This window comes from Crocuta crocuta, unplaced genomic scaffold (genome assembly GCF_008692635.1).
Source record: "Crocuta crocuta isolate KB4526 unplaced genomic scaffold, BGI_CrCroc_1.0 scaffold376, whole genome shotgun sequence".
NCBI classification, from domain to species: Eukaryota; Metazoa; Chordata; class Mammalia; order Carnivora; family Hyaenidae; genus Crocuta; species Crocuta crocuta.
In genome coordinates, this window is record NW_027527388.1 from 4,158,958 (window position 1) to 4,175,977 (window position 17,020).

Consider the following 17,020-nt stretch of genomic DNA (forward strand, 5'->3'; position numbering starts at 1 on the left):
ACATTTCAAAAGTATCTAAATCACATCACGATGTTAGATATCAAACTTCCTCAAAATGAGTCTTCATGTCCTTTCAACTTACCATGAACATCAAAAGGAAATTGGGCAATGGAAGGGAAAAGAGGAGAGAGAATATCCAAATCGATATCACATAAAAGAAACAAAAGAATAGAAACTACATTTCTATATCATTCATGATAGGTAAACACATTGACAAATTTTCCTGCAAGAAGGCAAAGGCTAAAACTGTTATCTGGCACTATAGCATAAGCACTGGTTATGCAAATCTACCTACAACATTAAATAAATTGTAACTCTAGTTGACTAGTGACTTAAGTTATTTAGATATCAGAAGGATATGGACATCTTTGTCACAAACTTATCATGCAAGTCCTCAGGAGGGGGAAAGGTTTCCAAATCTTTCTCAAGCTGTTGAAGCTGCCTTCCCATCTGCTTCAAATTCTTTTCCAGCGTTTCTACAGAGACTAAAAGAGAGTATATTAAATGACTTGAAAGGACAAAATTATAATATATAAAAGGTAAAACAGTCTAGGAACAAAATACTTGTGAAAAACCTTCCATTAATAAGGTAGGAAAATTTGTTATACTAAAGGTAAAATTAATTTCAGTTTTTAAAAAGCTTTCGATTTTTAAATGCAAAAATAAAGGAAATTTCGTGTTTTTAAAAACAGAAGATGAAATTTAGGAAACACTCACATGAACAAACCACATTTATTAAGTTTTGTTGAAAATCAGAGCCCTTAACCTCTATAAACACTACGAAATAATCCACGTATTCAGAAAAAGAGGCAAAGAAAGACTTTCAAACAGAAACCAATTTCAATGTAATTTTAACATTTTTCGAAATCATGATCTCTTGAGAGTAAACAATGAGTACACAGAAAAGACAGGGACAAGGATGCTCTATTATTCAAGCTCATCTACAACAGGAATGAAAAGGTATCAGAAGCTACTTGAGCAACATACGGGACAAATGTCACATTTTCTTTACTGGTATCCTGAGCACAATCTGTGTTTATTATCTAATGACAATTTCTCTTCTTTGACTTGAAGTTGCTCTCACAGTGCACATGAAGGAACAAACGATAGAGCAGGGACCAAGGCACTGTCAAAATGTATTGGTCACCCAGCAGGACGTTTAAGAATCATTGCCTAAAATCTTTTTTTTTTTTAATGCTTATTTATTTTTGAGAGAAAGAGAGAGAGATCGCAAGGAGGGTAGGGGCAGAGAGAGAGAGACAGAAAGGGAGACACAGAATCTGAAGCAGGCTCCAGGCTCTGGGCTGTCAGCACAGATCCCAACGCAGGGTCTGAACTCACAAACTGTGAGATCATGACCTGAGCCAAAGCTGGACGCTTAACCGACTGAGCCACCCAGGTGCCCCTATCATTACCTAAAATCGGAGCATAATTTTAGATGACATCAAGAATTAACAATATATAAAGATATAGTGGCCCCAACCAAATTTTGGGGTTCAGATGAACTTTGGTTAAAACTTTCTTTTACTTCCCATCACTGTGAACTATATGAAATGATGTTTAAAAATACATATAATAATCCTAGGCATACAACTATTTTTAGGCTTCCAATTAATCCTGAAGAATGGATATAAGTCAGGTTTCACCTGTAAGAATGGGAATATCTTTGAAAGCAACCTGAATGCCCAACATAATGGGACTGAGTTAAAAAAAATATTTATAAATCTCTATATACAAATATACATATCAATATATATATCATTAATAGTCTTAGTCCAATAAAATGGAATGAAGGGAAGCATGAAAAGTCATATTGCATAAGAACATGGAGTTTTGTTTTTTAAACTAGCTGTATACAAAATAACATTTGCTATTCTATCAATAGCTGTTAATGTTCTAATATTCTATTATATTAATAGCTGTTAATAAAATCTTAACATATTTTGTGGTAAAGGCAATTAGCAGGTTAATTTTCAGATATGATGTTTAATGAGGCCAATGAATGAACTCTTCAGGGACTCACATATAAGGTCTGTGTCCAAAGAATGATGATATTTTAAAACCTTTGGCTCCCACTGCAGTGAAGCCACTGTGAAGTTATGCTGGTGCATATTTTCTCATTCATTTTTTGCCACTCGTGTTTCCCCTTTCTGTCAGTCTTAAATTTAAGACAATAACTCAAAAGAGTACATTCTGTCATGACAGCATTTAGTGTATGAATTAATTCATTCTATTTAACTCAAACACCCAAATCTTGCTGTACATTGCTCATGATGGTAAAACACAATTCTTATGCTATGCTCTTTCAACTTTATGTCTGTTTGTCAATTATTCACAACCAAGACATCCATTTAATTAGGCCTAGGGTGTTTCATTTACTCTTCTCATTTCCAATTTTTTTTTGCTTCTTTCAAAGTTTTCTATCCGCACTACAAAAAGAGATTCCTCTTGCTCTCCTAGTCTATTTGATCTCTCTTCTAACATCTCATTAGCATTTCCTCTATCATTTCTCAAGAAATCATACAGGTGGTTCAGTCATTTTTCTATACCCTTAAACTGTGAAACTTCTCATTAAATAAATACAAGTTCAAAAACACATAAAATCATTTTGAGTAAATATGTGCTCAGCACAGTTTATAAGCTGTACAACCACTTTATGCTATAAAAGAGATTTTAAAAAAGCATATTAGTAGCATAATACTAGGAGTGATAGTTCTAATGTAGTAGTAGCGATAGCAGGAGCAATGGCTAAAATTCATTAAGTATCCTGAGGTCCTTTCCTAAGTGTTTTCCATTGATTTTTAAAATCCTCACAAGATAATCATGAAATAGATATTGTTATTATCCCATTTTACAGATAACTAAATCAGAGTGGAGCGAGTCAAAGTCAAACAAGTAAAAGTAATGAGGTCATAATTTGAACTAAAGTAATTAAATCCTAGACTGGATTTTTAGCCATTTTGCTATACAGAAATTACTTTATTTTTACAACTACTACCTGTCAGTAACTACGTTTAAGTACAGGCATGTAGCTTTCACATAATGACCCTCTTATATTCTCGCCTAGTAGAATCACATATGGCCAAACCCAGGGGAATAGGTGTAAGTGTTCTGGACCGATGGCTGTATGACAGATAGATATGCTACCATATTTTTTAAATGAACATTTAAATTTAATGTGTTAACACACCATTGAACAAAACCACATGCTTAAAATACTACGTTTTACCCCACTAATCCAATTTATTATACGTACACATCATATTTTGGAAATACCTAGAGAAAGGACAAGAAAGTCTAAGGGCTCCCATGTAGGAAAAAAACACAAGGCAAATACTGGGAGGGGGCAGGGATTATTTTTTTTTCCCTTGACAACTCATCCATCATTGTGATACCTATCAATTCTCTGATTCTGACACCAATTGGGTAGTCTTCCTCTTCAATGCTGACACTAACTACCTAGAGTTAATGCAGACCTCCACAGGCTTAAGGACTCAGTTCCAGGAGACTGCCTTCATTTTAAGTCCCAGGGACCACCCATCACCCACACTTTTGACAACTGGCTATAGATTCAGGGGTTTTCATGCTCCCTCCCCTGCTTATTTTCCATAATTTGATGCGTTACAGAATTCAAAGTATTATACCTGCTATTACAGTTTTATTGTAAAGGATGCAATTCAGGAAGAACCAAAGGGAAGACAAGCAGAGCACAAAGAATGGGGGTGGAGGGGCAGTACAGAGTTTGCACAGCTGCTATGAGTGGTATACCCTAGCACATCAATCTTTTCCCAAAACAGAAGCGTCCCCTCAGGCTTATTGCTTCAGAGTCCTTACTGAAGCTTGGTTACACAGGCATAATTGATCAAATCATTGGCCATTAGTGACTCAACTCTATCTCCAGTCCCTTTCCCCTTCCTGGAGGTCAGAGGGTAGACTGACAATTCAAACCCTCTAACCACAGGCTTGTCGCCTCTGGTGACCAGTCTCCCATCCTGAAGCTGTCTAGGGTCCTCCCCACATCGACCGGAGTCAACTCATTAGCATACAAAATATGCTCCTATCACTTAAATTCCAATGATTTTAGAAGCTCTATACCAGAAATCTGGAAAATGACCAAATGCATAGTTTTAAATATACCACATGGATATATAGAAGTGCCTGTCTGGATACAAGGTAAAACTCCAGTACCTGTGAGGAGATGTTAAAAAAAAAGAAAGTACATTTTGATTCATGAGCAGTGTTGCTCAGAGCGGTCTAACAGCCTGGGCCGCGCTCGGAAAAGCCATCCCAATGAGTGATGAGCACTTCCCAGGGGGATGAGAAAAAGGCTTAGGAAAGAAGCCTGTGAGCCTTTTCCACCTCTTTGTTAGCCAGGGGGCCAGCAACTACATTCTATCATTGTGATGTGAGGCGGTTTCTCACCGGCTCAACCTCCACATCAGTGAAAGGGGAAGAAGCCTACCTCCTATTTTTACCTCACGGGTATTTCATAAAAGATCAAATTCGGTAACATAGGATGAGGAATATTTTTAAGAGGGTGCACTGGGTAGTGTTATTCTTAGAGCTCAATAAGAAATGAAGAGCTTAAGGGCTAAAATTAGTAATACTAGAATCAAAAAGTAAAGATAATCATCACCATCACCATCACCATCAGGTCAGGAACAGTGTTGTGAAAGTCAGGCTAGAAAGACAAGTTGCTAATTTCAAGCATAAAATATTCAGAGTGTTTGGGGCATATTCAAGCATTTAACGTTGATGTCATAAAGAGCAAACCAGCGGTCTTAAGAAATGTTTTTTGCAGCTTCTCTACAGATGGAAAGCCATTATTTATGCTTTATCAGCAGTCTCTGGTTACATTAGTTGTACATCACGGTTAAGAGGATTTAGGTATAAGTGACCAACTTTCACTGTTTTTAAATAAGGACCAAAGTACACTTGAAAGAGAGAAAGATATGAGCAAATAATAGGCTAAAAAAACCCTCCATAAGGTCTGGGCCATCCGACGGGTAAAGCTAAAGAATATGTAAGAATTTCTTTGGTGTCTTTCTTTTTAGTAATTCTATTTCCACAGACAATTCCTTTATACATCTTCAAACATAATTTTAACCACACTGTTCTAAGTGTCAAGTTTTTTTGAGGTCAGTGACTACATTTTTATATTAGAAATCCCAACTAGAGTGGAGTTTAATTGTACACCCTCAAAAAAGTGTTAATTTACTGGTGTCTCTGTATGTGACCTGTGTATGAATTTTATCTTCCAACACTGTCACATTCCTTGACCAAGAAATTAATCTTATTTTTTTTATTCCTTTCCATTATTTGGAAGTAAAAAAAAAGCTATCATCAAACAGACTGGACTAGATTATTTTAAGGGCAAATTCCACTTTTGCATTTTACACCGTTAATATTCAAGCAGATGGGATGTCTCTCAGTCACCTCAGGTGTCATGTGTCGCTACCACCGGGGCAAATGCCCATCTGTAACCTCCCCAGCCAGCAGGGGGGGGGGGGGNTCCTGTTGTAGAGATCTGCCAGCCTTTACTCCTCCCTCTCCTGTAACCTCAGATCCAGTCACGACATTGCTGGCGTTTTATTTGGCAAACAGGGTTTAATTTCTTGCTTGCCTGAGCACCATTCAATTATTCAGGATCCTTATCTCTTCTCAGATCTCTGGTCTCCTTCTTTTCCTCAGTGCCTCTCCCCACACTGTACCTGGGTGTTTCCCGACGTACACTAATTTAAAGATGTCCTTCCTCTGCTTAAAATTAGCCAGTAAACTGCTTTCTGAGAACATCTGGGCTCCGCCCACAACCTGGCTTGCCTCTGTTTCCCGTTCTGCTACATTTTATTCTCAGAGCAACCTCCTGCTTCTAGTTTCCCTCCCCCCATCCCTCTTCCTCCCGGCTGTAGGCACCTCTGCTGAAGAGAATACTATTTGCCTTGTCTCCTCAATCACTGGGGCTCATACATATAAATAACCAGAGTGAAAAACTCTAGCTAGTCCCCTAGTGAGGTGCCCTCCCCACCATCATACCTAGTAATTATCTTTACCCTTGTAGTTACTACACTCCATTACTTTTATCTTTGTGTGTGCCTTCCTCTCCCAAATGACTACGAATTCCTAGGGGGAAGATACCATACTCTACTTATCTTTGTATCTTCAGGTACGTAACATGTTGCAGACACCCAAATATTTGCAGAAGGAATGGATTTTGGATTTAGCTTTAACCTCTTGAGGTTAATAGAATAAATATCTAAAACCTTAAAATCCAGCACACACATTTGTCTTCAAGTGCCTTGTCATTATGATAATTATGCATTTGAGATGTTAACTATAAAAGTTAAGTCACAACTGTAAATATTTAAGTTTAAAGTAATCATGCATATAGGCATTCTGCAATGCAACGGCCTCCATGATTTGCTAAGATTTCAAGTAAGACAGGAGACTAGGAATTGCATACATTTAAGTAATCTTTGCAATTAAATAAAAATCCTCTGTGAATAGCTCCTGGAGATGCCAGTTATTATTTCATAACAAGCTTACTAAGAAATGTCACAATCATTCTTACATACCATGCTACATTCCAGGGAAACTGATTTCTTTAAAGAACACTTAACTTATTAGCATAAAACAATTCAAACATTCAACCTAAATTAACCTTCCTGTGCTCACAAACACAGCCGTTTTGTGAGGGCAACCAGCTAGAGTCAGGGCAATTCCAGGCTCCCAACCAAATAACGGTGTTTTTTTTTTTTTAAACTGTAAGAATATTTTATAAACACAAGTTAAAAAAACAAAACGAAACAATAAATTAGATGGGCAAGATGGACAAAATCCTCAGCAGCATTTTAAAAACTTCAACATTCAGTAGGCCTATAACAAAATCTAAGTTCTAGAATATCATTATGAAACCCATTATCATTTTGAAAAAAAATCTAAAACTCAGCGAAGAGGACAGAAAAATACAAACTCAACATAAATGGCAGCTCGGTTTATAACAGGCAAAGGTAAACTGAAAGAAACAGTGGGAAACGAGTGACCAGTCACCCTCGCCAAGCACGGGCCTTCCACTGCTCAGCTCTTCTATCCCATTGTTCTGATTTTGAATGGGACCCCTTATAATAAATTGCCCTGGCCTGCATTCCTTAATTTACTGTACTATATGCAATGAGAGTTTCCTTATGGGGTCAAAATACATCCACAACTATAAATGAGCACTAGTACTTTTTGCCTTAAAACACGTAGCTTGACAGCCCCTCTGGAAAACAGTGTGGAGGTTCCTCAGGAAACTAACAATAGAACTCCCCTAGGACCCAGCAATAGCACTGCTAGGAATTTACCCAAGGGATACAGAAATGCTGATGCATAGGAGCACATGTACCCCAATGTTCATAGCAGCACTCTCCACAATAGCCAAAACATGGAAAGAGCCTAAGTGTCCATCAACGGACGAATGGATCAAGAAGATGTGGTTTATCTATACCATGGAATACTCCATGGCAATGAGAAAGAATGAAATCTGGCCATGTGTAGCAACATGGATGGACCTTGAGGGTGTTATGCTGAGCAAAATAAGTCAGGCAGAGAAGGACAAATATCATATGTGTGCACGTATAGGAGGATTAGGAGGAACTTAACTGAGGAACAAGGGGGAGAAGAAGGGGGGAAATGGTGGGGGAAAGGGAGAGAGGCAAACCATGAGAGACTCTTGAATGCTGAGAAACAAACGGAGGACTGATGGATGTTGGGGGGAGGGGGGAGATGGGCATGGAGGAGGGCACTTGTGGGGATGAGCACTGGGTGTTATGTCTGGGCGTTATGTTGAAACTAATTTGACAATAAACTATTTGTAAAAAAAACAAAACAAAACAAAACAAAAAAACCATGTAGCTTGAGGGGCGCCTGGGTGGTGTACTCAGTTAAATGTTCTGACTCATTTTGGCTCTACACTGGGCGTGGAGCCTGCTTGAAAGTCTCCCTCTACTTCTCCCACCCCCACTCCTGCTCTGTACCCTACTTGTGCTCGCTCTCTCTCTCTCAAAAAAAAAAAATTTAGTTTGACAGACAGGTGCTGAGAGACCGTCCTAACAGGGATACACATCTTCACATGACAAAAGAGTCTCACTGCTGATCAATTTTCAATCTATACTTGAAGATGACCTCTTCTGAGGGAAGAGGGGAAGGTTATCCAGAACATATTTTCTGTAGGTTTTTTTTGAATACAGAAAAATATCTTTTTTGATGTTTCTATCAACTTATATTATTTATTGGGTTAGTTCATATTTCATATGGAAATGGGAAACTTTTCCAAATAGCTAATTCCTTAATCATTCTGGGCCGGTAAATTTGTTTTCTCAACAACATGCAGATACCTCCAGAAAAAAATAAGCTCTAAGTCAAAGAGTTGCTGGACCCTAGCTATTTTTTTTTTTTTACAAGCTTTTAATAATAGAAGCCCTCTTTCAAAAGAAATTCTTATTATCAAAGTTCAAAATAGGAATTAAAACTAGTGACTTGGGCTGAGGCAGAAGAAGGAAAATAGAATTCATTTTCCAAATTCCTTTCTCTATGCTAGTATATTCTACTTGTGAAAATTCATTGTGTTGTACATTTATGATTTGGGCAATTTCCCACATCTATATTGTTCTTTAAGTTTTAGAAAAGTAAATAATTTTTTCAATAACATAAATCTACAAAATCCTTGGCTTTGTATTCTAGAGCTTGCATAAGTTTTAGGCAAGACACAGTTGGGATCTATTCAAGTAACTATTGAGAACACATGTTAAAATTATGTAATTATATTATTCACAGAGACATGTTTATCTGCATCATTAATGATAGAATAGGCAGATGCATGTCAATAATAAATAATCATTGAAAAATAATAGCTACAACTACAGCAAATATTGAGAATGTCTATATAGCCTTACATAGTGCTATTCAAGCTTTATGTATGCAATATTAACCTATAACCTCACAATAAATCTCTGAATTAGGTACAACTATTATCCCCATTTTATAGGTAAGAACACGGAGTCCCAGAGCGGATAAGGAAATGATCCAAGGTTATTTCTTCAGCAATGGGCAAAGCTGGGGATTTCACCCCAGGTGTCTAACTTCAGAGTCTGTAGTCGACTGTAACAAAAGCTTCTACCATAATATAATGCCTCTATAAGCTAATTGGGATCACATTTTTATTTCACCTACTGAAATTATTTACAGGAGTTGTTGTAACTCTCACTACTTGTGAATAAAAATTCCTTAAATTCAGAGACATTATGAATTTCAATTTTAACTGCTATAGTATTTGCATGTGATGATGAAAGAGAAGGGTATTTCACAAGCTCATCAACAATAGCCCTTAAACACCAAAACATTTCACAACATAATGACAAACGCTTTCCATATATAGGTCTATCTCAGTAACCACGCTTCATTGTTTCATGATACTCAGAGATGATGATGCTACATCAATGCAGTTATGGGAGTGAGGGCAAGGATGACTATAGAGAGTTGAATAGTATTCCACCCCCCCCCCAGCCCCCCAAATTCATGGCTATGTAGCACTGAAGTATGTGACTTATTTGGAAATAGGATCTTTGCATAGGGAATCAGTTACAGATCTCAAGAAGAAATCACCCTGGATTTAGTGTGGGCCTTAAATCAAATGACCGGTCGCTTTTTTTTTTTTTGAATGTTTCTTTATATTTGAGAGAGAGAGAGAAAGAGAGAGAGCATGCACGCAAGAAAATGCAAGCAGGGGAGAGACAGAGAGAGAGGGAGACAGAATCCGAAGCATGCTCCTGGCTCTAAGCCGTCAGCTCAGAGCCTGATGCGGGGCTCGAATTCACAAACTATGACATCATGACCTGAGCTGAAGTTGGATGCTTACCCACTGTGCCACCACGTGCCTACACTGGTGTCTTTACAGAGAGAGGTGAGAGACAGACACAGAGGAGAAGGTAATGTGAAAATGGAAACAAGGCTTGCTGGCAGCCCCCAGAAACTGAGAGAGAGGCGTGAGGGGGCTCCTCACTGAAAACCTTCAGAAGGAATCAATCGTACCAGCACCTTGATTTCAGACTTCTGTATTCCTGAAGAGTGAGAGGGTAAATGAATATATTTTTGCTGTTGAGAGGAACTTAGTAAGTGGTAATCGATTTACAGCAGCCCTACGAAGCTAGTACAACGATTATTTCAAGACTTTATAAGCTGCACACAGCCTGGTTTCTGGGGAGCAGTTGGCAATTTCACCTGCAGCATCTGAGCAAGCCCACGCCGCTTCACCCATGTGGCTTCACCCATGTGGCTTCACCCATGTGGCTACATGTCAACCGTGTGAGCGGCGACATCCAGCCGGAAGTGAGTTTGTTCTATCCACTGCTTAGGTTTCTTCATGGCGTACAGATTTGTTTTGTTAGGCTATCCTTCAGAATGCTCTCATTCTGAAATTTTTCGTCATCCACCTTGTTTATAATTTTCCACTTCATGTTGCAAAACTGAGGCGCAGTAAATACTGCTTCGCCGTCAGCAGTCTGAGAGCTCCAAGACCTTGGTTGTCACTGTTGATCCAGTCCTGTTACTTGATGTCCTGTTACTTGATGTTAGCTATGGCTCATAGGTGACACAGATAGAACTGTTCGAGTAGCTATTTCAAATCTGCAGCTGGCCAAAAATCTGCAAACACTGTAAACTGTTAGTTTCTTGAAAAGATTAATGCTGTATTGATGCCACTTTCAGTCTGCTAACCTCCAAAAAGATATAGAGGTCTTCCTGATGTGTTTTTCTTCTTCATCATCATCTATCAGCCCAAGCAGCAGCCAATTCAGGAAATGTTCTCAGCTCAGTATCTCAAAAAGCAATCTTTAGCTGGAAGTATAGCTCCTCCATGGCTCGTGTTCTTCAATGTCAGTCTAAAAAATCCTTAATCCTTCTAGGGACTCTGGCCATGGTCTCTCTGCATTCCATTACATTGCTTTTCAAAACAGTTTATATTTGCACAGAGAAACAGTGCAATACAACCTTATACGCAAATCTCCCATTGAAACTTTCACTTTGATGCCAACTCTATATAGATAATCCCTGGAAATACACTGGAAGAGTGTATATAAAATGCTATTCATCAGACAACTTGGACCTTATAGCCCTTTTACCAGGACACTGTGCTCAAATTATATTATATATGTTTTTCATATTCCTGTATTTACCTCATAAATGGCCCAGTTATAGTTCATGCTATGTTTTTATGTTAAAAGTGTTAATATGAATAGAAAATTTTACAAATACTGGTCTTTTAGTACACATATGCACACCTATATGTGAATTACATTTTGAAAATAAATTATCCTTGATTATATTTGACTTATAGTGACATTAAAATTATTTTACAATTCCTAAGTATACTTATTAGGTGGGTACAGATGGTCAAATTAGATCATGGAGACCTAGCTACAAAGGAGTCATAAAGTAGCCTTGGAGATATAACTTGTTACTCTACCATCTATCTGCAGAATCCTGTTTATAATAAAATTATAACTATTCAAGTAGCAAAACAGGGGAAGGCGGTGAATAAATATACATAGGGATACAGCGAGCAAAAGAAAAGACAAAACATTCTAATATACCAGTGTAAAACACAGTCTAAAATAAACTCTAGGACATGCCATATATCTAACCCTGAAATTAAATGTGAATATTCATGAATATGTTTATTTAGATTACCTCAATATTTCCTTATAATATGTACTAACCTGTGTCAGGTCTATTCAAAAAAGGAATTGGGGACATACATGTAATTATGTAAAATCATGTGATAATTCATGGCTGGCACAAGAAGCTTTGATATCCCTAAACTGATTGCTAGTGAACATCTAACACAGCAGGTCTATGACTGTTTAAGTGATTTGATAAAGTAAAAAAATCATTCTGTGTAGGCTATTCGATAGCCAAAAAACTGTAAGCAAGAAAAATGCCTTAAGTTATCCTAGTTATCTAGGGCCATATCACAAATGCCACACACTGGGTGGCCTAAACAACAGAAACATATTTTTGCATAGTTCTGGAACCCAAAATCAAGGTGTCAGTGGATCTGGTTTCTTCTGAAGCCTCTCTTCTTGACTTGCATATGGCCACCTTCTTGCTGCGTCCTCACATGGTCTTGGCTGCGTGCGAATCTCTTTTGTCTATCTGTCCAAATGTCCCCCTCTTATAAGGACACAAGTCAGATTGTATTATATTAGGGCTGACCCTAAGCGCTTCGCTTTATTAATCACCTTTTTAAACACCTATCTCCACATTCAGTCACATTCTGAGATACTAAGGATTAGGGTTCCCACATATGAAGGGCTTCAACATATGAAGATAGCATTCAGTTCTTATCAGAATATATTTTTGTGCTCTCTATTGACAATTCAATTAAAGCATACCCTAACATGGTAATCTTCTCTAAATTATTTTGTTATAAATGTCCTCCCCCACTATGTTCTTTCAAATTATTTCACTATACTGGCAGAAATAAATGTACACAAATGTGTGTTTTCAGAAAACTCTAATATCCTACAATTGATTTGTAATACCAAATGAATTATTTATCTCATGAAATTATAAGGTTGCAACCTATGACCTCCATGACATAATGGTTCCAACTAACACAATGTTATGTATGTTATTAAGTTTGTTGCACAATGAATATTTTTACGTATTTACAGTACACACGTAATGTATAAAATGTGATTGAATTAATAATTAATCCTGAATATTCAAAATATATATCAAACTAACAAATTATAATTGGCATTTTTTGAAGTGTATAGTATAAGGAGGTCAATGGGAGCCTTTGAAAATGCTCTCTGCTTATTATAGCAGATGAATTTGAAATTTCAAACACTATTCATTTCCAGGTGGCAGCCACCTGGAAATGAAGCATTCTAAGTGTTCACAGTAGGTGAATAAAAGATAAACATTTGGTATTTAGTAAGCCATTTATCATAAAAGGCAAGAAAGTCACAAGGTTTGGAATTGGAGATGCATTTGAGTAGACAAATATTTGGGTCAGACCAAGGGGGTACTAGCTAAAAATCAAACAAATAGTCTTAAAAGCAGAGAAGTCAATAAAATGGAGAGGACAAAAATCAAATACAAGATATCAAAGAATGTTCCTGCAAGCTAAACACGTGGAAATGGAAAAAAGTGAAAAACATTAGAAATGGACAATCATTAAATCCACTCTGACAATTTCACTGAAGGCTGCCCTTTCTCTAGAAGCTAATTCCATCTCCAAAAGTTCTAGGAATACTCTCTACTCTAGACACCTAGGTCTTAAATACGGTCTAAGATTTTTAGGAAAACATATGTGTTTATCACTGAAGCTCAGGTGAGACTCCCAGGAATGGCCAGGAAAAAGCACCAGAGGGAAGTTGACATTTACTCTAAGTTACTCGATAAAGGAGAGAGCTAGGCAACATTGCAGGTTACAGCTGCCACTTTGCACAGATTTAACATAGAATCTATCACACAGCTTTCAGTTGGCATGCTGAAGGCTGAAAAGAGGCAAAATGAATGAGAAAAAGGAAATCAAAAGAAAAGGTCCTAAGGGGGATTTTCTCAAGTAAATAAAATTGGGGAGAAGAGGTTAAGGGTGTAGGAATTAAGAGGCACATTTTATGGCATACAGTGAACCATGTGTCGTCATGTAGCTGGAGACAGCAAGTATGCTGTTGGATATGCAAGTGTGGAGCTTAGAAGGGAAGACTGGGATGCAAATTTGTAAAGCCGTTAATGGAATGACGGAATTCAAGCTGTTGGAAATGGAAGAGATCACCTAAGGAAATATGGGAAGAAGGAAAAAGAAGGGCTCAGTATTAGGCTAATAACAATGTCAATACTTAGAGACTGCATCGAAGAGGAGGAGGAAGTAAAGGGTTCCTTTACTGAGAATCTAAGAGGAGCCAGTTGGACGGGAGTCAGGTGCCAGTGAGGTAGCCTGGGTTCTACAAAGACATAAACACTAAACCTTAGGCCAGCAGCAAGATAAGAGCACTGTTTGAGACACTGAGAAATCATTCAACAAAGGCTTATCAAATGAATAAGTGAGTTACAGACTGAACCTGCCTGGCATTTCTAGAATTTAGACTATCTAGGGAAGAAGAGAAATATGATAACCCTAAAAGAGAGGGCTGAACAAGGTGACACTATAAACTTGCCTTGGTTTTACCTTAAAACACTCCCCACATTGAGGAGGGCACTTGTTGGGATGAGCACTGGGTGTTGTGTGGAAACCAGTTTGACAATAAATTATATTAAAAAAAAAAACACTCCCCCAATCCACAGGGTTTTGTCATATTTTCTACTCATTAATAAAATACCATTCCAATTTAATAATGAAGCAAGTTATTGTGAAATAATCAATAGAACCTTCACAGATTAGAGTCCATGTTAACTTCAATTGTTTAGACAAGAGAACAATGTATTCAACCCTTAAAAGTCCAGGGGAAAAAGAAAAAAAAAAAGAAATATTGCAATGGTATATAGAAATACAATAATGACCCAAAAACATTTTCACTGAAATACAACAGAAAAGCTGTAAGCCATTATCTCTTAGAAAAGAAGCAGCCCTAATGAAGTAGATTTTTGAAAATTGTCATACGGGTAAGCTCATTAGTTGCAATGAAAGATCCCCCTGCTGATCCACGAGGACTTAATGGCCAGGATTTGTTATGTCTCGAAAACAAAGGTACTTTTTAATTCATGTGATAGCTCACTGAGGAGACTTCAAATATGGAAACTTTTAAATGATGATATACACTATAAAAGCACTGAAAATTTCCAAAGCAAATTTCACCCAAAAATCTTACGTTCATTCCGCTAAATTCTCACTCATTAACAGAGTAATGTAATTACACCAAGAAATTATGCCCAACTATCACCTACATCTCTCTATATACACATATATATCCAGTTATATATGTATATATAGTGATGGCTTTTCTATTTCAAATGTCAAGTTGGCTGCTCCCAGTGAAACACATTCACTGTATCTGCTGACCTACACACATATGCATGCCTCCACTATAACAGATGGAAATGAGAAGCCTCCAAGGCTCTAGAATGCCCCCACAGAAACATCAAAAGAGAAAACAAACAGAAGAATCTAATTACCAAGTTACAACTCTGTAAGCTTGTATCAAATTTACACAGTCCTCAATAGTTCTCAAAAGCAAAATATTAAAATATTTATGCAGAATTTCAAGTACAATCAAATGAGTCAAAAGAGATAAATGACATTTTAAAAACTTAATTTAGAACAAAACTGGTAGGAAATAAATGATATTACTAAAACGTACATCTGAAAGAGATGTTCCAGCTTACTGTTTGGTTTTAGAATCAGGAAGAAAGATGCTGAAGTGGTCAGAAATGCAAACTGTTATTATCAGAATATGCTTGCATGGAGTTAATTCTTGCCAAAGACCTAATGTTGATATAATCTATCAACTACACGACTTTATTTTCTCCAGAAAAAGAAGCTTCTCTATATTTCAAGGCATTATGCATAAGCTTTTCATGTATTTCTCTTTAACTTATCATGCTTACCATTCATCACAGACATCCCCTTTCAGTTCTCCCTCAGCCCGTTTACTTAAATTTTATTTCAAAATTTCAGAAATCTGGGGCGCCTGGGTGGCGTAGTCGGTTAAGCGTCCGACTTTCGCTTAGGTCATGATCTCGTGGTTCGTGGGTTCAAGCCCCGCGTCGGGCTCTGTGCTGACTGCCAGCTCAGAGCCTGGAGCCTATTTCAGAGTCTGTGTCTCCCTCTCTCTCTGACCCTCCCCTGCTCACGCGGTCTCTCTCTCTCTCTCCTAGAAATAAATAAAAATATTTAAAAAAATTTTTTTTCAGAAATCTCATTTTAGAGAAATTACCTTCTTGAATTAATAAATCAACCACTTAGAAGCTATTTTGAGTATCACTGAGTTATTTTTAGTACTTTTTCTCTGTACCTTTTTGCCCTATCTCATTGTTTTATATGAGAAAATATTTTCCCTTAATTTTCATTAAAACACAAGCACATATATGGTCATTATCTTCTTATACCAAGGGCATTTTAAGGTACAAGGGCAAAGTAAGTAATTCCAGTCTTATTACATTAACATGCAAGAGCAAAAAAAATAATAATAATAATAATAAAGTAAAAAGCTTATTTTTGGTCTTAAAAATCCAGACTAATTATGTCTAATTCCCTCTCACCCCCAAAAAGGTTGTATAAGAAAGATACTTCAAAGAAACCTATAGCCCAGGAAAAAGTGTCAAAGAACATCTCGTCCAATCACATTGCTTCACTGCAGATAGAGCACTACAAACTCTGTTTCATAGAAGAAACTATTCAAAGGGAGTAGAAAATTGATAAAAGTGACTTTTTTTGTGTGTTTAAGAAGAAATATTTACTAAAATACAGGAGAAAAACAGTATCCTTAAGTTGATAAATTCCAATTTTAAGAAGAAAAAAAAAACAGATTACAAAAATAGTCTGACATTTTTAATGACCAGGACTCAACACAGTGAGAATAAAGATACCCCGGCGCTTCAAATGAGTTGTGTTCCAAAAAGGATGTATGCATGGACGTACATATTCATACAAATGTGTATTCATAAATGGGTTGTTGGAGCATGTAAAACGTTTTCCACAAAGGCAATGATATATAAATAAAAACTAGATTCTTTAAGGGATCAAAAACATCACATTTAAGTCATATTATAACCAACTGTTAATACCAGGTCCTATCCTTTTATGACCCTTTTCAACCTGATGTAAGTCCAGTAAGGACCGGAAGCTGGTTAGATATCTAGGCGTTAGAAAGCAATTTTCTCTGCTAGGACAAAGAATGCAGTCAGTCTGTGCCTTCAATGTGGTTGGAGACAGATTTAGAACTTAGGCTAAGTGGGGCCACTGATTACTGGGGGTTGGCCCTGACACACCACGGTCCCCAAGTGAATGACATGGAATTAAGGAAGCATCCCAACAGAG

The 17,020-nt window shown here is 37.2% G+C and overlaps 1 protein-coding gene across 1 annotated transcript in view; it reads right to left on the bottom strand.

The window, feature by feature from the left end:
* Nucleotides 1–17,020, bottom strand: part of DIAPH3 (diaphanous related formin 3) — a 500,871-nt gene that overhangs the window by 194,718 nt on the left and 289,133 nt on the right. Inside the window, exon 24 of the mRNA XM_077752451.1 lies at nucleotides 360–485. Coding sequence (XP_077608577.1) covers nucleotides 360–485 — 126 coding nt within the window. The remainder of the gene's footprint in view (nucleotides 1–359; nucleotides 486–17,020) is intronic.